The 22,678-nt window shown below is 47.9% G+C and overlaps 1 protein-coding gene across 7 annotated transcripts in view; it reads right to left on the reverse strand.

Moving 5' to 3' along the window:
• Positions 1–2,679: 2,679 nt before the first annotated feature.
• unc13a (unc-13 homolog A (C. elegans)) overlaps positions 2,680–22,678 on the reverse strand; it is a 33,723-nt gene continuing 13,724 nt past the window's right edge. For 2 of the 7 annotated variants that reach the window (XM_035523345.1, XM_035523340.1), the window contains 36 exons: positions 22,458–22,678; positions 22,125–22,218; positions 21,281–21,327; positions 20,965–21,043; positions 18,754–18,759; positions 18,542–18,616; positions 18,179–18,398; positions 17,643–17,870; positions 17,231–17,372; positions 16,937–17,106; positions 16,395–16,510; positions 16,002–16,165; positions 15,753–15,906; positions 15,552–15,620; positions 15,080–15,169; positions 14,833–14,967; positions 14,361–14,494; positions 14,147–14,232; positions 13,660–13,786; positions 13,427–13,523; positions 12,835–12,978; positions 12,566–12,643; positions 12,450–12,473; positions 12,179–12,256; positions 11,966–12,054; positions 11,624–11,776; positions 11,223–11,346; positions 10,374–10,379; positions 9,069–9,098; positions 7,793–7,849; positions 7,624–7,704; positions 7,278–7,425; positions 6,500–6,556; positions 3,361–3,453; positions 3,072–3,231; positions 2,680–2,991 (listed from right to left, as the gene is read on the reverse strand). The exon at positions 22,458–22,678 is cut by the window's right edge and continues 517 nt beyond it. In XM_035523345.1, the coding sequence (XP_035379238.1) occupies positions 2,700–2,991; positions 3,072–3,231; positions 3,361–3,453; positions 6,500–6,556; positions 7,278–7,425; positions 7,624–7,704; positions 7,793–7,849; positions 9,069–9,098; positions 10,374–10,379; positions 11,223–11,346; positions 11,624–11,776; positions 11,966–12,054; positions 12,179–12,256; positions 12,450–12,473; positions 12,566–12,643; positions 12,835–12,978; positions 13,427–13,523; positions 13,660–13,786; positions 14,147–14,232; positions 14,361–14,494; positions 14,833–14,967; positions 15,080–15,169; positions 15,552–15,620; positions 15,753–15,906; positions 16,002–16,165; positions 16,395–16,510; positions 16,937–17,106; positions 17,231–17,372; positions 17,643–17,870; positions 18,179–18,398; positions 18,542–18,616; positions 18,754–18,759; positions 20,965–21,043; positions 21,281–21,327; positions 22,125–22,218; positions 22,458–22,678 (4,068 nt within the window). In that variant the 3' untranslated portion in view covers positions 2,680–2,699. Of the gene's footprint in view, positions 2,992–3,071; positions 3,232–3,360; positions 3,454–6,499; positions 6,557–7,277; positions 7,426–7,623; positions 7,705–7,792; positions 7,850–9,068; positions 9,099–10,373; positions 10,380–11,222; positions 11,347–11,623; positions 11,844–11,965; positions 12,055–12,178; positions 12,257–12,449; positions 12,474–12,565; positions 12,644–12,834; positions 12,979–13,426; positions 13,524–13,659; positions 13,787–14,146; positions 14,233–14,360; positions 14,495–14,832; positions 14,968–15,079; positions 15,170–15,551; positions 15,621–15,752; positions 15,907–16,001; positions 16,166–16,394; positions 16,511–16,936; positions 17,107–17,230; positions 17,373–17,642; positions 17,871–18,178; positions 18,399–18,541; positions 18,617–18,753; positions 18,760–20,964; positions 21,044–21,280; positions 21,328–22,124; positions 22,219–22,457 lie in introns of those variants that run through there. The other 5 variants (XM_035523347.1, XM_035523341.1, XM_035523342.1 and 2 more) reach the window with 4 other exon arrangements.

The following is a 22,678-nucleotide window of genomic DNA, read 5'->3' on the forward strand; positions in this document are numbered from 1 at the left end:
TATATTCACAAGCCTTTCAAAAATAGAAAGTAATACCCAAAAATCTAAATAAATACAACAAAACAAAAAGACAACAATTAAAAATCACATCAAAGACACATGCTGGCACTAGAGAGATCTTTCCCAACATGCACTGCTTCTTATTTACAAGTCACGGTTTACGAGTCACGGTTTCAACCAGGTCAGACAGCAGTGTACACACGTGTGTGTGTGTGTGTGAGACTAATGTGCTTCTGTATCAGTCGTTCACCGTTAACCTCATATTATGTGTCTACAACTTCTCACTGACATTTGCTGACAGCATCTCCCTCACAGTTCTTCACTCTTCATACCGTCAGTTTTCCCTACAGTTTTCTTTGTTATTCCTGGAAATATAACTCCATCCTGGTTACTACAGCGGACCATTCTGCACTTCTATCACTTTCCAGTTCCACTGAGGAAACCTTTTCCAAAGAAAATTCTTATCTGTTCAACATTTAGTGGTCATCAGTTAACCGGTACAATAACCAAAATGTTTGTATCCCAACAGTCCACCTAAATGGAGATAAATTTGGACTCCCCCCAAAAATCAGTCTTACCAATAACAATTAGTGCTAATCATGCACAATGTAAACAATACGTGACTGTCAATTCGAGCTAAACTTTGATGCATAGAAAAATCAGACAAGGGCGCGCGGCACTATGGTTTTAGCCAAAGGACATTTTGGGCAATGGATTATCACACCTCCAAAATGTTTAGTGCCCCAAAAATGCTTGTGCTTCAGTGTATTGACAGCACTTAGAAGGTTCCTCTGAGAAATTTGCAAATGGCACAGATGTACTCGGAGATGTTTAGGGGTGCGTGTCAGATAGACGGGGGAACAGCTTGCTGAGATCTTTCACGTTGGCAGGCGTAACAGTGGGAGCACTGCTCGTGGGAGTTGATGGAGTCTGAAGCAGCTAGGAGCAGCCACTTTCTGTAAGCCGCACTGTGCTCTCAGAATGACAGAGGCTGTCCTGGGTACATTTAGACCTGGAGTTGGTCAGCGCCTGTGAAATGGGAGAGTTACAGCCGTGCAGGCGTGCATTGGTCTGGTAGGGTGAACACGCTGAGCAGGCTGCGTTGGCTTGGTGTTTCCCTGCTAGTGGGGATACAGGTGGGAAAATGGTGTGGCGTTACTATGGCAACAGCACTGGAATGATACTTTCCATTTATTTCTGTTGTTGTGGCTGCAGCGACATGTAAGGGGAGAATTTTTCACCCAGCAAAATGAACATGCAGTAGCTGGGATGCTACTGTACACTGGAAAGGGTGGGACAGTGATCTGAACGGGTCAGTAACTGGTCTGAGGTCCTATCCGGATGCCACCGCTGACATTCCCCAACAGGCGCCGGAATCCATCAAGAGCAGCAGTGTGTTTGGCTTTTCCCACCTGCATCAGTGCCTTCTACCAACAGCACACACACACACACGCGCCCACACACGCGCGCCCACACGGCAGCTGATCTGAGACTAGCCAGATTCTGGAGGGGAGGGCTGATGGCAAGCATACAGGAGAACTTCCACCTAACAATGTGCCAACAATGCTAATAATAAACTAAAGGTAGCAGGGGTCAGTCAGCATTATGCAAGTTAGACTTCTGGAACCATCCCTGTAATGCCACTAGCTTTCAATTATTGTTATTTATATTAGCACACAGAATTGCATATAGAACGGAGATGGTTCTTATGTGTAACAAACATGCCTAGATAGCACATCTGAGTGCTAAACTAACGAGGTGAGAGCTACCAGCCAATGCCTCGTCTCCCAAACCATATCAATACATGTGGGCTGTGAAGGAATGTTTGGAACAGAAATATAGTTGCTTGTTCTGGAGGAAAGCATTTGGTCCAAACCACCGATTATTAGTAGTCTTGTGCTTGATCTGTAGGTTTACATTAAAAAAGAAAAGAAAAAAAAAAGGGCCCAGTTTACACAGTATCCCTTACACTGGAGAAGGATGTCTCACTGGGCACGTGCGGGAAAACGCCCCTCCCTGACATGGAACACACCCTTGGGCAGGGGGGGGAACCAGCCCAGACAAGGCAACCTCGGGAAAGGCTCTCCGCGGAGCCTTTGACATCTTCAGTGGACACCAGGGACGTGGGGTGGGACAGAGATGGTGGAGACCAATCATTGATTCAGCCCTGCTTTCATTCACACACTCGCATCTCTCGCCCTTTCCAAACAGAACCTGCCCCCACGCTTTACTCCCATGTCTTTCAGTAAGAGGGTATTATCTTTTCTTTATACTGTTTGATAGAATATTTGCAATATTAATATTTTCTCATATGTACGAATGACTACATAAATATGTTATTCTTTAAATATTCTTTGAACAATGAGGTTTTGTTATATAATATTTACTCTAAAAATCAAGGACATCACAAACATCAAGTATTAAGAGATACAAGGATTTGTGCCTGTATCATTTTAGGTGCCAAACTGTGCTCGTCAGGCAAGCCCTAAATGGCAGGTTATGGCAGTGCCCAAGATACCGACCAACAGATCAGTTTATTTTTGGTCCTTGTATAGGTGATCCAGTATAAACAGATCTGTGTGGTGTGTGTGCGTGTGCGTTGGTGTGTGCCTGCGCTTTGAGTGTCCGCACAAACACTCGGAGAAAATGGTGCCAGGCGAAGTCGGCCAGCGCTTAGCGGCCCCGGCGGGGGGGGGGGCCTAACTCCCTCGCCCCTCCTCGGCCGAGCGCTGGTCCGACTTGAGCTTGACGAACTCCTTGGCCACATCGTCATTGTTGCGCTGCGAGAGGATTCGCAGCACAGTCAGGCCCGTCTCGTCCATGTGCACACGCTTGGCCAGGGGCAGCCAGCATGCCACGCTGCCTCGCGCGGCCACCTCGCGCAGCTGCAGCACGGCCACGCCCACCGTGCGGTCCTCCCGCGCGAAGCAGTAGTCCTTCACACACACCTGCAGCTCGTAGCACTCCGGCCCTGCCTCGTTACTCAGCGTGCTGGACGACACACAGGGGCGAACACGTCAGACGGAGGAGCATGCACTGGGGCTGAAACCATGAGCGCAGGCAGTACTCACAAGGTGAAGGTTTCGTTGTATTTGGGAGCCCAGCTGTTGTTCTTGGATTTGGTGGCATACTTGCGCTTCTTGTCGCTCAGGTGGGGGCCGATGATGTAGACCTCCACGAAGGGCCGGAATATTCCTGAAGTCTGCCAGCGCAGGTCGTTGGCAGCGACCACTGTGGAGAACCATTTTAACCCCAAGACACAGCCTAAGGTTTTCATCACAGTGGCCAGAACAGAACAAAAAAACAACAACAAAAAAAAAACAAAACAAGAAGACCACAACCATCATCACTGCCACTGACCCTTCACGGTGACCTTGTGTTCGCCGGTGTTGGGGTGAGTGAAGATCTCCACATGGATAGACACTTCTCCCACCGCGTCATCCACCCCAGAGCCTGAGGAGAGGACAGCGGTCACACACCAGCCTCATGGCCTTCATTATACAACAAGCTATAATATGCTCCACTGTGTAGCTCCTATAATGGCTGCCCATGACGGAGATGAGTTCACACTGGTAACACAGCTCCCACCTCACATTTCACATTCTAGTCAGAACACACAGACATAAAAACCTTACGTACCATTTTTCACCGGTGGACTATTAACATTTTGAGCATATATATAATATATAATAGTAAACTGTTGCAGAGTTAAATGTTGCTAGCCAGGACGCAGGAATGCGGAATAGAGGTTCAGTGTTGTTCACTTCCTTAGCAGCTAAACCACACAGTACATCCATCAACCCCGTTTTAAAGGAGGTTATAACTCAAAAATACCTACATTGTTCTCTTCAGAAAGCCTGTGAAACATTGTGAACCAATTACAAGCTCCGGAAGGCACTGCCATCATTTGTAATCTAGTACGTAGCAATGTAGCTGACCCCAAACCTCCCCAGTTAAATAGGTTTCTATGTGAAACAGGAGGAATCGGCTGAGCATACAGACAGACTGGCCGACAATTCATAAATATTCCACTCAATTAAGCTCAGATCAGACTCTCCCAAGGTAAGAAAGAACCACACTAGGCCTTACGGTAAGTTCACATTAGTCTTGAGATTTGCGTTGTCTGATCGGCACACATGCCATGGATATTCACTTGCTCTCAGGTGTGGGGAGAGGGGTGGGTCTGGAACCAAGGAGGGAGGAGACTGCAGGTCTCCAGCATGCAGGAAGGGGTGGGGCTTCACGCACAGCCTCCTTCCATTGGCCCAGAAGCAGGCCAGGGCGTGCCAGGCAGTGTTCGCTCCCTCTCCGTCTGCAGAATTTCCATGGCCTTTGTGCAGACGGTGCTAGATGCCACAGCGGGGTGGCTCGGGCAGACATCCTGATAGAGGGGGTCCCGCCATGCCAGGATGAGCCAGGGACGTGTTTGTTCGTCAATCCGCCGAGTTCTCACGTCATGCAAAAAGTCTTGGGGCGTCAGGTAAGTGACTGGTGTGCAGTGGCTGCCACTCCTCTATCAGGATGTATGCGTGAGAGAGACTGACACAGGCCCTGGGCCGTGCGCGCCATGCTACTGATGTCAGAACAGCAGGGGGAAGGTGGCATGCAAAGAGGTGCTGACTCAATTTGTCCAGCAGGGGGCAGCAAGGCTGTTCAACTCTTTCTGCCTATGGACACTATTGGATCCATACATCTATGCATGCATGAGTAAATTGAAATCATCACACACGTTTACACATATTTAAGTGCTTGCACGCACACACCCACACACCCCAAGACACGCTGCTTCTCCTTATATTGTCCTGCATGTTTTTACCTGTAATCAAAAAAGCTACAATTCTTCATTTAATCCTTCAAAACAGCAGTACCTTACTTTGTTCCCCTAGGTATGCGTGTGTGTGAGAGACTGTGAAAGTGGCTGATGACAGTCTTTTTCCCCATGATGGCTCGTCTGAGTGTGCTGTGTTTAATCGGGCGATGCTCACAGCTGCCCTCCACGCTCTGCGGTTAGTCAGTTATCCCTCACAGCGTAGCTCTCTCAGAAGCTCTTCTCCATTCTGCATTAGGCCAATTAAGCTCAAAATAGCAACAGACTCTGCTACTCAGCAGTACCCCATTCAGCAAACCTCTATAAAGAAAAATGCTGAACACTATGACTGAGAGGAACCGAAGAACTGCACTATTGAGGTCTTTTTTGTTTTCTGTTTCTCAAAGCGCAATACTAAATGAAAAGGTAAATCTCCGCCCCCACACAGCCAATGAACGAGACACCAAAGTCACATAACGCAGGACGTGAGATGCGGGACGTGACGTGCATCTGACTGAAGCCCGCTGTAGCGGGGACGCTTTCGCCACAGCTGTGGCTGCTCTCCTCCGGATCTGTGCAGCGGACACTTTGACTGACAGGAAAGCAACGCTGGCCAGAAAGCAACAACGAACAGGAGAAACCAAAGTCAGCTCGATCTGGGCAGCTAACGGCTCCCTGGCGAGTCACGGGCACGTGTGGCCGAGTAAGCCACGGAAGGGTTCGACCGAGTGCTCTAAAACCTGAAACCTGGTAGTGATGGGGACCTAAAGTTCCTCAAGGCCCAATCAGGAGTCCCAGAATGCAGATGGATACTGACAGAGAGCATCACCTGACCTCAGGGGCCCCTTCTAATTGGCTGAGTGCACACTGTCACACGCGGTGCACATGTGGCTGTGTGAAGGGAGAAGACGGGTGGGGCACCCAGCACTGACATTCATTAAATTCAGCCAGTAAATAAATAAATGCATAAATATATAAATAAGTAATCAGACAAATGAAAGTTTTGCTCCAAAGACCCAGTCAGGGACAAAATGTGCAGTTCAGTGTTCTCTCAGATAAGCACAGAAAAAACTTTCTGCCAGAAGACTCTCTCACTCAACTCGCTCGCTTGCTGTCTCCGTTGGCTTGCTCGTCACTTGTGCCGTCAACACACAGACCGACACGCACACAAACATGCACCATGCAGTGCAGAAGCAGTAACACACACACACACACACACACACACACACACACACACCATGGAGAAGTCACAGCATCGCTTCAGCTTTGTGCAAGTTCTTCTGTCATACTGCTCGTCATACTGCATAACACACCCACGCGCACGCTCACACACCCACGCGCACATACACGCATGCGCACGCACACACACACGCACATACACCCACACGCACGCACACCCACGCGCACCCACACCCACGCGCACCCACACCATTTGGGCTTTCTTTTCCTGTAGTGCCAATGTACATGTCCATCCAATGTATGTGCACATAGAGCAAGTCAGTCCCAAGACCTCGTACATGCAAGACAGTTGCACTGATTGCGGCCTCCTCTGTGGGAGGATATGGCTGCTTGCAGGGCATGCGATTGGTCCACTTAAATGGGATGTGCATGACCTGATTTTTTTTTGGGGGGGGGGGGGGGGGGGGATATGGTTTTGGGTGGGGCAGGCCGCTAGGCCCGTGGTAGACGTACCCTTCTCGGGGTACACATCCTCACTGTGGGTGAACCTCACCCCCTTCCCTCCATGTACTGGTGGAGAGAGAGGGTGAGGAGGTCAGGGGTCAGGGGTCGGGGGATAGGAGGGAGAGCATTAAAGACAGGCATAGATGAAGCGCAAAGGGAACCAGTGGGGAAAGAGAAACGTGAGGAGAGAGAGAGAGAGAGAGAGAGAGAGAGAGAATAAACAGTTCAACATGCATGTTAACAAATATTTTGGATATCAGAGTGTAATACAGACATAATTAGTCTTTAACAGTCAAATGAGCTGTACTTGGTACACACACACACACACACACACACACACACACACACACACACAGCTTAAGGGCCGTTGCTTTCAAATGTGTTTAAACGCTCAGCTAGAGGAGTGACATTTATTGTAATTAAATTTCAAGTAATCATTCATTAAAATGGCTCCTGTGCTAGAGGCAGCGAGAGCCAAACTGTGTCACGATTCCCACAGAATGAGAGCAACTACAATAACAGAGAAGGAACACAGGAAGAATACGAGAAAGTTAGAGAAAGAGCGCGAGAAGCATACAGCTAAAACAGTCCTCAGCAAGTGTGTGTGTGTGTCTGACAAACAGAAGACAGAGAAGAAAAAGAATCACCGGAGCAGGACTGCTATTTAAAATTGCTTAACCCACATAATGTCGGCAGAAAGGAATTCTCCGTCAGAAAGGCTGAGACAAGGCAAAAGACTCCGTTTCCAAAAGTGCAAGAAACAGAAAGGAACTGGACGCAAGCGTACCCTGAGCGTTCTGAGACTGGACAAAGGTCTTGATGAGCTTGTCTGTGGCTTGTGTGTAGAGGGAGAGGGCATAGTGGAGGGACTGCAGATCAGGACTCTTCTCCAAGAAGGTCTTCTTCAGGCCCACGCCGCCCGCGTGGAAATATTGCTGCAACACAAGGCATCACTACTGTGGCCATGTCCATTAAGATGGCTCATATACATGTGGACAGCTGACAGAACAGAGGCAAAGACACATCGTAATTATTAATGGGAAACGCTGGAGTGTGCAGTGAATGACGTGGACAGAGCTGGTATTTCCCGGTTTGCTCGGTGGTTGGGTTTTCGGTGATATATTAGCTCTTACCTTGATGGTGTCCAGGGCCAGCTCGATGACTGCACACTGCTTGGGTGACAAAGCCTTGGCCTCCTCTCGAACCATGTGCTCCTGTGTGGGGAAGAGGATTCTGGGGCTTGGGTACCACCGGATGGACATTTACCCCAATCAACCAACATGTGTGTCAATACTCACTCACCTTCAGCTTGGACAGCTGGCCAAGCTCTTTGGCTGCATTGAAGATGAGCTGCGTGCCCTGTAAGTTGGATGACAACACAAAAGACAGAACGAGAGGAGAGAGGAGAGAGAGGAGAGAGGGGAGAGGGGAGAGGAGAGAGGAGAGAGAGGGGAGAGGGGAGAGGGGAGAGGAGAGAGGGGAGAGGAGAGAGGGGAGAGGAGAGAGGGGAGAGGAGAGAGAGGGGAGAGGAGAGAGGGGAGAGGAGAGAGGGGAGAGGAGAGAGGGGAGAGGAGAGAGAGGGGAGAGGAGAGAGAGGGGAGAGGAGAGAGGGGAGAGAGGAGAGAGGGGAGAGGAGAGAGGGGAGAGGAGAGAGGGGAGAGGAGAGAGAGTAGAGAGGGGAGAGAGGGGAGAGGAGAGAGGGGAGAGGAGAGAGGGGAGAGGAGAGAGGAGAGAGGCAGTGTTGGTGAAGTTCCAGAGATGAACAGAGCATATGACAGAAATGCCACATGACAGAGGTCAGACAGTTGATGTTGCACACAAATACACACAGACAAACTAAAACACATACATACATCTACTCGACTTCAACCCAGCAGTGTGCGTGTACACACACACACACACACACACACACACACATCATTTACAGAATGCAACGTAAGACAGTATACTAGCTATGTACGAAAGACACAACTGACAGAACTGTACAAAGAGAGAGTGAAAAAGGACTATAGAACCCACTCGGTCCACAGCCTGTGACAACACTATGGTGATATATCTAGTATCTTGGACGGGACGATACTCTAGTAAGGATATATCACTAAGTGAAAAAGGGCTGTGTACCTTAGCAATGTGTCAATGTCCATACAGGTACAGCTTGTAACATTGACTAAAACACACTTAGTCATAGAGGCACATTAAGGCGCACTGCATACAAAAGAAAATGGCCCTGTATTCGTTGAACCTTAAAGCAAAACAAAAAAAAAAACAATTCCTGCGGCACCGTGGGCTGTGAACGCATTCTTCACGGCTCAAAACAAACTACTGATGAAGCATGCAGGTTCTCATCTAGCCTAAAGGGTCTGAACACTAATTAGAGTCTGAAGCCTTGTGTCATTTACTCAGCGTATGTGTGTGTGTGTGTGTGTGTGTGTGTGTGTGAGCGCTAAGGGAAACCTAAACGAGTGCTCCCGTTAGACTGGGTGGAGACAGGGGGACCCGTGGGACAGAGAGAACAGAAGACATTTAGAGATAGAAAGAGAGACAGGACACATTGGACTAGAGGTGTTTGAGTCCTTACATCACTGTGACAAGCAAGCTTCACCCTGCCCTGTGAAAAGAGGACAGTACTGTTAACTCCAGAAGAGCTTTGACCTTCCTCACACTGGCTGACCGACAGGGAGTGTAGCAGACTGATAGGCCAAGAATATAACGTCATAACGAAATGTACATAACGACAGGCGTCAGGCCGAGAAGCAGGAATAGTGGAGAAATGAATGGGTCTGCAGTTTGAGACCGCGGCCATGACAGGGTTGCTGTAGCTACGGTTAAGACCGGCTTGATTTCACACCATCTCTGGCCGAGAGGAGAATGGATATTGCTGACAACCTATCATGCAGGTGGAAATAGCTAATAATGTTTTATCAAAATAAACAAATACATTTTTTTAGCAAAACAAGAAAAAAGTGGCTAATGTGTAGAACAAAGCTGGTAAAAAGTGTTCAATAAAAAAAAAAAATTATAAAATAAATGTATTTTGAGAGAAAAACAACATGCTTGGGTGGACAAAAACTAAAGCATAAGGCAAAATGTGAGGGAAAAAAAACCAGCACAAACATCTTCATTTGACTAAATGTTTTAACTTTATAGGAATGGTCGAATAAAACAAATAAAATAGCTCAGACAGATAAGGTTTAGGTTACTTGGAGCCTGGCCTGAATTAGAACTGCCAATGTAACATTTAGCACTTCAAGAACACACCCAAAAACCAAATACCATGACAGACTGACAGAACAGAGTCTGCAGAGAGCAGACCAGAAGGTCAGAACTGAGAGTTGAGACACAAGCAGCAGACCGACACAGGAGAGAGAAAGGAGTTAGAAGACGTGCGAGTGGGCGAGGCTGGCACCAAATACTGACCAAACCACAAAGCCACCAGCGAAGGTGCCTGAACTGGAAACCTGCCAAGCGGGGCAGGGGACAGACAGGCGAGAGAGTGGAAGAGAGAAAGAGAGAGTGCCACTTCTAGAGAGGGAAAATGTAAAAGAGAAAGGTGTAGTGGGGGGGGGGCGGACACACCAGACGGAGTGATTCGTTCAGAAAGGCCTTTTCCAAGTCGATCAGGAATGCACCATGCTGCAGCCGCCTCAGCCACAAAAGGAAGGCAGACGGGAGAAGAGTCGGTTGGGCGGAGGTGGAGAGAGCAGGTGAAAGATGGAGAGAGAGAGACGGAGACACGATGAAGAGATGAGGGCTTGCGGCGGATGAGGAGAGGGGGGAGCACTCTGCAGACACACGGAGCAGGAGAAGTGGAGGGGACGGAGCACTCGGCACCGACGGACCGCAGGACAGACAGACGCACAGACAGGAGAACTGCCGTACTTACTATCATCTGAGGAGGAGGAGGAGGAGGAAGAGGAGGAGGAGGAGGAGGAGGGGGTGCGGGGGGGGGGTGCGAGCGAGAATGTAATAATAACCAGAGAGAAGGGTCAGTGAAAATGCAAAGAGCCCCACATCCAATCAGTATTAACATTAAAACGTTCGTCCGACATCAACACCAGCAAGAAGGGACGCATCACGTGGCTTAGAACTTAGCCGTTAGCTTTTATCAGTGCCGTGCTTGGCAATGGAAAAGCGGGCAGGGCTGTGCTGGACAACCATCCCAAAGACTGGGGGTTTGTATTAACGACATGGGGCTCTTTTGTCAAAAACAAACATACAAACAAACAAACAAACAAAAATAACACAAACAGGAACAAATGTCTAAAGACAAATAAAACGTCAGGCTGGTCTCTGATCTCACAGTCATAAATACATGATCTTTAAACGTCACTGGACAAAAGCCCATCTGAGAGCAAAGAGCAGCCTTCTGAGTGGGTTGTAGGATGGTGATGGTGCAACCCACTGGCCCTCACTGATTAAGTGCGGGAAAGAATGGACTTATTTGCTTGTGAGTATTTGGGTCAGGGAGCCGGGAACATAAATAAGAAATAACTCAAGGGGGACCATTACTGGCGCATCTACTGGCCATGGACACATTATGAACCCAAAGATCTTCAGCTGTAAACATCTTCAGGACCCAAACAAGAAAACAGTACACGATGTTCAGTAACAGTTAGGAGCTCATGTAAGCTCTTGTCCGGCAAACGTCAACAATTAGTGTACTCCGAGCTTTTGATCCTAGGAAACTGCAGCAGTTTTTCAGACTGGACAAATAAGTGGAATAAGCTCTCACCGTTTGGTCAGTGAGTGGAGGCAGGACGATGGTCTTCTCCATGGTGTTCATGACGAGCTTCCACAGTTCCTTTAGCACGCGCTTCAGCACCGTCTTCTCGCAGATCTTAGCAAACAGGGACAGGCTGAGTGAAAGGGGAGGAAAGACAACAGAGCACATGACAAATGGATCCCAAGCCGATGTTTATTAAAGCATCTCATCTGGGGATTGGTAATGAAGAAGCAGATCTCACTATGCAACTGTAAACGTCCGTGCAGCAATTTTTATACCGATTTAAAAGCTGGTTGGAAATACTTTAGTGAGCTAAATTAGGTGTGTTAGGGCAGTGAAGTTTGGCACCCCAAGCAGAGGGTGAAGGAGGAACCACGTCAGCAGAAAGGCCTTTCAGAGAGGAAACATACTTGCTGTCCAAAAAGTCCATGATGGGCTGCAGGACGTTGTCGGCGTCCTGGGCCACACTGCTGCAGGCGCTGGCCGGCACATTGCCTGTGCCCTTCACCTGGCTCAGGATGTCTCCCATCTGCTTCACGTTCTCCTCTATGTTGGGCTGGAAGCTGCACAAGGCGGCCAGGGAGGAAGCCCATGTCAAAGCAGCCAGGCCAAGCAGACATGAGCCCAGCACTCGCAAAGAGCAAAAAACAGCTACTCAATGGCACAGTCAGATTTGGTCAGATTTTACTGGACTGCTAATATCGAGAATCCCACCCAGCAGGTGGAGTTCCCACATTAGCTGCCCGGCTCACCTCGTGGCAAAGATCCTTGCCAGGTCATCCAGCACGTTGTTGAGCTTCACCTGCAGCTCTTTCAGAATGTCACTGGCCTCGACGTTCAGCTGGAACACACGAGAACCTTGCTGAAACCAACCTCACACGGATCACAGTTTCAGAGAACAATGTCTGCTTCCTGTCCATGTGGCATGGCTCAAGACTCCTCATCAGGTTCTGATGTTGACTCACATCTTTGCCTCCCATGGCCTCAAACATTTTCTCCAGCTGGACGCGGAGCTGCTGGATGTTGTTAATCAGGATACACGGCTGTGGAAAAGCCCACGGAAGGCAAACGTTACACATCCAAACGGAAAACACCACTGGAAGGTGATCAGTTAAGCGTCAATGGAAAAAACAACCAGACAGACAATCAGCAGTTTAGACAATTTATGGCTCGACAAAATGAACTTTGAAACACTCCAGAAAGGTTCAAACTCATTCGAACTCATTCAGAAAATACCTTTATAGCCCCATCTTTGGCATTCTGTAATTGGTAGAAAGGAAAATGTTACGGTAAGAAAAAACATAAATGATGAAGGAGATGAACAAAATCATAAAGGGGTTTCAGACATTTACCACTTTCTCCTTGGTGCAGTGGTTGGGGAAGTCCCGGGAAATGATGTCAGCGTAGGACAGCAGGACATTGCTAATTGTCTGCACAGAAAAGGCAGAAAAAACATTATTCTGATGTGCTTCCACTAAGCTAATGCTACCTACTACTAAACAACGCACATGGCTTAGCACTTAGCCGTTAGCTTTTATCAGATGATATCAGGTAGTAAAACATTTCATCATACTGCAAATTTAGAGGACAGCGACTCAAGTCTGGAGCTGCTGGTGTTTACCTTGGCAAATCTCTTCATGTAGTGGCCTACGATCTGTGGGTCAGGACACTCCAGCTTTTTGATGATCTCGAAGCTCTGGTTGAGCTGAGAGAAGACGTCCACCACCGAGCAGGAGAAGAGAGCGTGCTCCGAAGTCTGCTGGTACTGCAGGGGCGGATGAAAGAAGCGTGAGCAGGAGACTCTGAGAAAAGCCCTGTGCGTTTTTCACGCAGAAAGGCCGCGGAGACGCGGATGGGAACGCAGGGAGGTGGGGAGGGTTCTATTTGCGACCACACACCAGCAGGTGCGATGCCTCTTGTCTTGGAGGAATTGGGCTGCGGTGTGGTGATGGTGACTCTGGATAGGGAACACGGGTGAAAACCAAACGAGTGAGGAGCTCTCTGGCTGGCAGATGAGCTGGGGAGGCTGGGTACCCATTCATCAAGGACTATGACACGTACTGCAGTAACCTGGAGCTCTGTGCCTCATTCAGACACTAAATGAGACTCAACTTCCAAAGTGGCTCAAATGTTAAAGATTTACTAAACTTATATATAAATGGGGGAAGGGGGGAGGGGGGGGGGGGGTTCGGTGATGATCAATAATCACATACTCCATCCTTTTTGTCTCTTTCCAGAGCTCCATGCAGGAAGTCTCGAGACACTTCCTCATTCTCGTCCAGCCACTGGATGACGAATGGCTCGAACCACCTGCAGGTCAACATAAAGGCCTGGTACTGCGCTGAGGACCACCGCCCTCTACACTTACACGTATGCGCGTGCAAACGGGTGTTGAGAATGTGTGTGTGCGCGCGTTGGAGCGACAAAGGGAGCAGCAAGCACTCACGCCGGGTACTCCGGCACTCGGCTCTTGAAGAAGGGCAGGTCTTTGCAGTACTCATTGTAGAGCCACTTCACTTTGAAGTGCAGGTTCATGTAGTCAGCACTCTTACAGAGGCGGTTCTTTTCGTGCTCTGAGAATGGGAGCGGTGAAGACAATAGAAGCTCATTACAGACCAGATGGTCACGGAGACCGCAAAGGCAAGGGGCGATGAATCATCAGCACAGTTTCACATTAACTTTGTCCTAAATGCAGCCAGTGAGCTAACCAACAAAGCAAGTTGTTTTTTTTTTCCAAGTATCTACCCACAATCCACTCAGCTCACATTCTTTAAAACGCTGTCACATCGCTGTGACATGCAGGATAATACCCATAACAGTTGATTCATTTAGCGCCTACAGCTGGTACTGAATAAATCGCCCTACTGTCATGTAGACTGATGTGAACAGAACTGATGGAGATGCGATGTCAGCACACTGCACGTCACACTCACCCTCCATGGCGTACTTCATGTCCTGGGCAAACAGGTTCCACATGACCTCCGCACTGATCTTCCCAACGTTCAGCTCCTGGGGAAATCTGGGAGGGCGTGAAAATGCAACTCATTCTCAGACCTGCGCTGGAATGGCATGTTATTATGTCTTGTCATGGGGTCGTGGAGCTCGGTTAGACTGAGTCTTAGTGGAGCTTTGGAGCCGTGAACTCACTGGTTAAGGCAAGGGGTGTATGAGTTCTTGTCCTCCTCTATGATGGACACGATGAGGGTGATCAGTTTGGACCAGAAGTCCAGGTTCTTGATGCTGGGACCCTGTTCTTCAGGAGGAACCTCACCTTTCTTTGACTGTGTAAAGAAACAATAGCAACAATCATTACAGCCGGAGATGAGCCACAAGCAAAATTCCGCCAGTTGCCATGAGGAAAGAGCAAAATTAAAAAACAAATCTCACAAAGAAGCGTCCGCAAAAACACAGCAGAAGCCTTGGGGTCATCCACTTAATTCAAAGGGAATCTAGCATTTACTATTCATGACGGAGTTCCGCAAGATCCTACTGTGCTAATTACGCATGAGAGGAAGCTGTGAACTAGCTGCAGCACTGATGGGGAGCTGAACCCTGCACTCTGATGGCCCAGCAGGGCCCTGGGCAGGCCTGGCTGCTGGGCTGCAGAGCAGTGACTCACCGGGTCGGACTGGTACTCTCGACTGTAGAGCTCATGGCAGTTGTTAAAGATATACTCATAGGTGGAGTTGAGGCAGGCCTTCACGCAGTCCTTCACCACCTGGCTGGCACGAGGGGGACTCTGCAGCTCTTGGACCTGCCAAAGCACATGGGTGTGGTTCACCCAGATGGGCACTTTGGTAAACGGAGGTTTCTAAGGCTTTCAGATTGAGCTGTATCAGGGTGCTGTGTGTCAGAGAGTGGGTTACCTTCATCCTGAAGAAAGTGATACTGGTCAGTAGGTCCACTGTAGACTTCAGGTCCTGAAGCCTCTCTGGACTGCTGGCTGGGAAATTGTTCTGCGACAGCAAAAACAGAAACTTAACATCCAGAGAGAAAGAAACGTAATATATTCTGTATGAGATTCAGAGAGCTGGATCTTAGGAGATAGACCAGAGGTTTTTTTCCCCCATTGCTCATTTCTTTTTCCAGAGTAAAATCTCTACAGTGTGCCTGGTCCTTTTGTAATGTTGGCTCTGCAGGCAAACAGCACAGAGACATTTCTTGCCTGCAAGTAACTCGGAGAACTAGACACTAATCCGTTTGCTGGGGTTACATGAAGGCCCTTAAAGTAAAGCCCAAAGTGTTAGAGAAAGGAAGCATAAGACACACTGAAACTGAGTCGAAAACAGAGAGAGAGAGAGAGAGCGCGAGAGAACAAAGATGAGAAAATAACAGTACCCTATACATTGAGAGGTCAATCCTCAGGGAGTTGTGGAGTTGGTCCAGAAGCTTGACAAAGCGCTCTTTCTGTATGTAGCACAACCCAAAATGGTCATTTGAAATTAGAAGATATAGCACCATCATTACTGCACTGCTCAGATTTCTATGAGAAAATATGTTTTTCCATAATGAGTCAGAAACTGTGTACGAGGCACCCACCCCAAAGTTGGAGGCAGCGAAGCGGTCTGAGGCAGAGACGTTGTTGGTGGCCTGGGTGGTGTGGGCGTAGTAGGCATTGATGTTAGCCAGTAGGGTGCTCATCACTGCCGGCACGCCGGGACACATGTACTTGGATGACAGGCATGCAAAGTGTCTAGTGCAAAAAAACAAGGCAAAGCACTGTGAGCCTTTTCACTGAGATGATGAAATCGGCGGATTTAGAAAATAACGCTTCAGGTTCCGGCTCACGTCATGGCTTGGTAAATGGATTCCACTCCGTAGCGCATGGCGAACTCGTCCACGATCTCCTGTGGCGTCTCTTCGAAGTAGACCTTCCAAGCATCATCACCCTTGGCGTCTGGGATCTTCACCACGCCGTTGTTCTGGAGGTCCGTCACGTAGTGAAAGAGGTTCTGTGCGTTGAAAGAGATACCGTTTACCAAAAGGGTACGACGAAGTCCCTTCAGCGCTACATGCCGCGTTCATGAGTTAGCACTACTCCTGTCAATTCGTTTACATATGCAGGCTTAATGTCAAAACAAAACCAACACACAAACAAAGCCCTATTGTTTAGTTTACTAAGTAGACCACTTTGCGTCGTCATTATGGTCAGAGTCCATTTGAGTACAGTGGCGGACTGGCCTCGTGCAGGCAGGTGTACTGGACGTGGTACGGCGCTACGGTCTCCTCCCCTTTGATCTCCACACTGATGTGCATGCGAATGGCCCCCGACACAGCGGACTTGTCTGTGCGCTTGTCTGAACAGAGAGCAGGCCAAGGGAGCGAAAGGAACGAGAGAGTCAGCAGGCAGCCAGTGGACCTTTTCATAATTGCATGGTGTGTGTGCGCGCTTTTATGATTGCTAAGAGAGTGTTATTACACCCCGAGTGTCCAGTTTCCATAAATATATAACTAAAAGGTGGAAAGCAGTTCTACTGTAAAATGGTACGTGCAGCATCATTTAGCTGTTAAGCGGTGTGTGGTGAGTGCATTATCGTGCCTGTCACAAAGAAACACGTCTCTTTTCAAAACATTTATAACCCCTTCACATCATAGCTGCACGACTAGAGGAAATCTCTACCATTCATCTCCTGTGACCCCGGTTATTTCCTAACATTATCAGCTCTGCGGTCCTATTGTATGTGTCTTGCTACAAACCAGTGAGCAGAGAGATCTTGGCTCACCCAGGTTGTACCACACGTCCATCTCGCCGCTCAGCGTGCGCACTTCGATGATGGTCTGCCCCAAGAAGTCGTCCGACTCCCGCTTGAATTTCTGCTTCACACGTGACTTGATGTCATCGTCCTCGTCCCACACTCGCACCTTAATCCGATCCGAAGAGTTGTGACACTCGCTGGAGGAAGAGATCAGACTCTGTCTGATCCGCCGAGCTTTCTACTACCGAACCTTTTTGTACTGCATTTACAATTGAAATGAGGTCAAACTACGCTGCGTTTTCAGCAGAAGACGGCACTTACAAATTGAAGGACTCGTCCCAGACTGGATTGAGGTTTCCGTAAATGGTCTTGGTCCTTTTCTTGGTCTTTCCCACCTGCACTGTGACGTAGGGGTCACTGGAGCCAGTTTTGTCCTTTGCCTGAAGGCCTTGAGCACACAGGACTGCAAAGAGAGTAAAGAGCACAGCTTTATTTTCTCTATCTTACATTATAATTGCTTGTTATAGCACAGCAAAGCCAAGTGAAAATCTGACTGCAAAATCCGAAGACCTGTGGAAAGTTTTTCACTATTTGTTTTATGCTCTAGGACACAGAGGTCCACACGGTGAATGGTGATGAATGGTTAATCTAGGACGAAGGGATTAGCCACGAGTGCTGGCGTTTTCAAGGGTGTAGGTGACAGCTTCATGGGTACGGTGGGCTGCCCACCGACCTGTGATGCTGATCTTGGCCGACCACTTGGATGTGCCGTCCAGGACGCTCTGTTTGACCTGCTTCATCTGCGTGACGTGGGTGGTTTTGGGCACGCCAAACACATCCTGGATGAGCTCGAAGATCTCCGGCTTGTTGCGCTCGCGGATCTTCATACGGTCCTTCAGCACCATGATGATGTTCTGCGTGCGGTCCTCCGCGCCGTGCTTGGAGCTCTTCTCCGCCGCTCCTGCCCAGCAGGAACGTGGGAGACATGGGCATAACATGAACGAGAATTTCGTCACAACTCGACTGGATCTTACTGCTCGTTATTATATTAGTGATGAGAGATGATGAAAGCCAAGTCAGCTCTCCACTGCAGAAAGGGATAAATAAATCTGTCATTAGCAGCAGTGTGTGGAGGTTCTGTATAAATGAGACCAGGTGCGTACGTTCACTCGGTTATTAGATCGAAGACAGCTTAATTAGAGCACAGGCAAAATGACATGAAAGCCAAAGAGTTTTGCTGACTCTTCCCCCCAGTAAGTGAGACCTTACTCTGCAAACAGTCAGCGTTGAGGAGATCCTGGCACTTCTCGTGACATTTGACCCCACACTCGGTGCAGCGCATGCCCTGCCGGGCGATGCCCCACAGCAGCCCCTCACACTCGTAGCAGTAGGTGGGCGTGGTGGCTGTCCACACCTCAAAATTGTGGGGTGTGGTACATGAGATGGGGTAGACGAGAGCTTGGAGCGTCTTCTTATACACGTGAGTCTTCTGCGGATGCAAAACAACATACCAGACTGGGTAAGACAAGGAGGTAAAAAGAGGCCAAGCGAGAGCGATTGAGCTACAGGAAAAGGGGACAGTGAAAGAAAAAGTGTTAAAGAAAGAGAATGAAAAAGAATGTGTGAGTATACCAGCTCTTCATTGTTGAGAGTGCTCGAGGCCATTGCTGAGGTGATTCCAGCCTTGCGAGAGTTCTGGACCAGGGACTGAAGCAGAAAGCAAAAACATTCTAACCAAAGATCCAAGTACTTTTCACATGCATATGAAATATGTTCATTTTCCTAACTGGAGGCACATCCCACTTTAATCATTCCCATTACGTAACTAAAAACCTTGAACTCACCATTGCCTGGTGAAGATGGGGTGTCGGGGCAAAGAAGAAGGGAACACAAAAATGTGCATTATTATAAAGAACCGGAACGAAATTCAACACCCCAAAACCCTCTTATGGAAAATCAATGTGATGTAATAAATAGACCTTTAAGAACTGGCCTTTCAAATAACATTCGAGGACTCAAATGGCCAGTATGAGAAAGTCGCACAGACTGCTGGATTTAAAATGAAAGACAAGTTTTGACAGGTAGGTGAGAGTGTGATGAAGGAGAAGGCGGAGATGGAGAAGAGCGTAAAGAAGAGAAAGAGAGGAGGAGGAGAGGAAGAGGCAATTAGGAAGGACAGTCTCCCAGATGAACTTCCTTTCAGGTGCAGCTCTGAGCTTTTGTGTACGCACGTGGAAGCAGAATTAAAGATGGATTTGAAATGGGAAAACCGCTAGACTCTTTAGGGTGGTATGCTAATGTTCTCTCTCCTCAACAGGTTTTTTGATCTGAGAGCAGAGCCTGGTGAAGTGTTTTTGTTGGGAATAATTTGGAGTCTGGAGAAATCTGCTTCAAATGTGAGCGCTCAGTGAGAGTCAAAGGTGCTCTGCGTGAGTCAGCATTCTTTAAATTCGAGTAAGCATTCGGCTTGAGTCAGAAAACCAGTTGCTTAGTCTGAAATTGTGATGAGTTTAGTCAGATTTGGCAGGAAAACGAGGTTATCGCAACAGGAGAGTCATTAGAGATCAAATGTTCTTAGTGGATGACGCTGTTTACAGTAATCAGTTGATGTCCTTGATTCTGTGGTGAACTGAATAAAATGCTGCTCTGTAAAAAAATTAAACCACTCCCAGATTTCCTCTTTACCTGTATGTGAGTCTTTCCATTCCAGTGTATATTGCAAGGCCGTAGACATTAGTTTCGGAAATAAATATTATTTTACTAAAACGTCAGTAATTGTACGAAGTGGAAACAGCCATTTGGAGACATTTGGAGAATGCTGCTTCATTCAACCATCACTACTGATGTTAAGTTACCTGGAAAGGTAATTAGCCACACATTCATGCAGCGTCCAACAGTAATCATGGGCATATTCAACTAACATTAATGTTTTTATATGTCGTTATATTTGTTAGAAATCCCATGTAAAGTCTCTGTAAAGTGTAAGTCCTTTTAGTGATGCACATGAACATGTAGAGTAGTAGTTTTAATTTACTTAATTTATTTAAATTTTATGATAAATGGCATTAGTGTTTGATTAAAGTGAGAGCAGTTTTTATTAGTCAGCTTTTGTCATCTTTAATTTCACAGTAAGTCATGAGCAAGAGGAAAAGTGGCAAAGACACTCAGCGTTTTTTTGGGGAAACCTCAGAAAATAAAGAAAAGTAATCTGTGAGAGTACTAGTCAGACGATACAAGTAACCTATAGTTGTACAAGAGTCAGAGTTTCCTGACCATTTGTCATTTTCTGCAAATAAATGCTCTAAATGACAATATTTAATTTTGGAATTTGGGAGAAATGCCAATAATTTACGGAAAAAAACATAAATTTTACTCCAGCACATACCAATGAATAGTAAAACAAGAGAAACTGATTATTTAGCAATGGTCTCTTTTTTATGGGGGGGGGGGGGGGGGGGGGGGGGTCAGAGCCGTATATCATATGTCAGCACTGTTAAAGGGGACCGCTCTGGGTGCCTAGCTCTGGGTGCCTAGCTCTGGGTGCCTAGCTGGTGGACACACAGGCAAGAAGAACTGATGAAATCACAAAAAATGGGTGCACATCCCAACAAGGTCTAGACCATAAAATATTTTCTGTCTTTAAAATCTCATGTAGTCAGTTACAGAAGGAGACTAGAAGCAACTAATATAGAAGTGTACACACACACACACACACACACACACACACACACACACACACACACACACACACACACTCCATACAAGCAACTACACGCCCCATAAAGCTGGAGCCACAGGAAAAGGTGCCTGAGTTTTAAATGCTAAAATAACTGCAGAATCAAGAACAAAGCAGGATCTCAGGATGCACCAAGCTTAGAAAGTAGGTCAGAAGAAGTTTGAGAGGCAATGAGCAGAAACTGGACCATGTACCATACAAACAGCCAGGGACTAACACAAATGCACCAGTCCTCTGATGCAGCTCCGCTCAGAGCGGTGCTTTTCCTGGAGTCCCTCAGACTGAGTGAGGCCGCGGGCCACCATAAAATCTGACTCACCAGATCTCGAACCAGCGGGATGGCCTTCCGCTTGCGTAGATCCGGCATGCTGTCGATGCTGTAGAGAGCTCCTCCGGGCCTGGGTGACGGCACAGAGGCAAAGCCCATGTGAGCCGAAAAACAAGGAGCTGTTCGTAATTACTAAATACATACAGTCTTTATCATCTCCGTTATGTTCTTATGTTTCTGTGGTTATATTTATGTCTGAGGACATCACACAAATTGGGGTCAACTGCAAAAGCTTCCATGCACCGTGTCAGTTTTTAACGCTGTGCCGGCTTAGTGGGCTGCTGATTTGTTCCTGTGTTTCACTCACCCTGCTTGGAGGAATAGCGATGCCAGTCCTGGAGTCTCTCCCCGGGCCTACAGACAGCACAGACACGGGGTCAGCCTCACAAGCATGTCAGTTACTGCCGCCTCTGTCTGCTAGACAGTGTTATACTTCTCATTCACTACCACATGAAAGCCACAGTCATTGTGCTGGGTATTCTCCCTATTAGAGGAAAAGGCCAGGCTTGGGCCAGGAGATGTGCGTCTGAATGATCTCATTGACGTCACAGGCAGCACTTGCACATAATGAAACCGGATTCGTGGTCTGACATTATCTTTGTCTATGATCACAATTTACCCATAACTGCGATTCAGCGAGGCTGGTTAGCTCAGCCAGCACAAAGACACACCCACCTTTGTGACAGATCGTCCAGCTTTGCCCAGTCATGAGAGAGAGCGTGAAAATCGCTATGGCAATATGACAAAACTGAAAAGTAAAAAACACAAAAAAAACAACAAATGGGGTGGAAGATGAACACAAAAAAGAATGACAAAAATAGAAAATAAAAACAGAAAATCATTTTTAGAAAAGAGTTGATGCAATAACAAATGATTTCAAACAACGACAGAGATAATAAGAGAATCGAAGCAAATAAATAAACAGACAAGCGAAGGAATGAAGTTGTGTACAGCTAGCAGGCCAAAAATGACCAAGTGCGGATGGGTTGTCCTCAGCAGGACTGAGACAAGGCAGCGACACTCCCGCCAGACACCGCCAACGGCCAACTTCGCCAAACCGGATTCATTACGAAGCAAATCACTGCAAACAGGCAGCAGGCCAGGCAAGGTTGGTGCCACTCTGTGAACATTTCATGGTCCCTTTCACTCACCTCCTGCAGCTGGAGGCGGACCTTGTTGAAGAGCCGCAGCCAATTAGCTTTGGCCCTCTCAGCAGGGTCCACTAGCTCATCCCTCCTCGGCATGCTGGGTAGAGAGAGGGAGGAGCTGAACTCATCGCTACAGACACAACACATTAATGTGCATATTGATTTTGCACTTTCGTTCTACCTCAATAATTATTATATATGTATTATTATTAGTGCCTTGGTTTTATGTTTGTTTGTTTTTTTACTCCGACTTTGTGACTTTCTCTTAATGATTTGTCAGTAATAATGTTCTGAGCACTGTGCAGAAGCCTACGAGTCTGGCTTCCAGTTCTCCACCTTTCTGGAGGCGACTCTGTCTTCTCGGGTGAGCCCTCAGGCGGGCGCGCCATGGCCGGAGGCTCCGATGGTGGGTGGGGCTCTTCTGTGACGCTGGCAGGCTTAGCTCCAGGACCGAACGGCTTCAGCTCGGCGCCCAGGGATGGCGGCGAGTGTTTGCCAAAGTCGCCGGAGCGCCGCTGCAGAGGCAGGGGCTCGCCGCGTGACTCGGCCCCTGGGAA

This window comes from Electrophorus electricus, chromosome 26, assembly GCF_013358815.1.
Source record: "Electrophorus electricus isolate fEleEle1 chromosome 26, fEleEle1.pri, whole genome shotgun sequence".
Lineage (NCBI taxonomy): Eukaryota > Metazoa > Chordata > Actinopteri > Gymnotiformes > Gymnotidae > Electrophorus > Electrophorus electricus.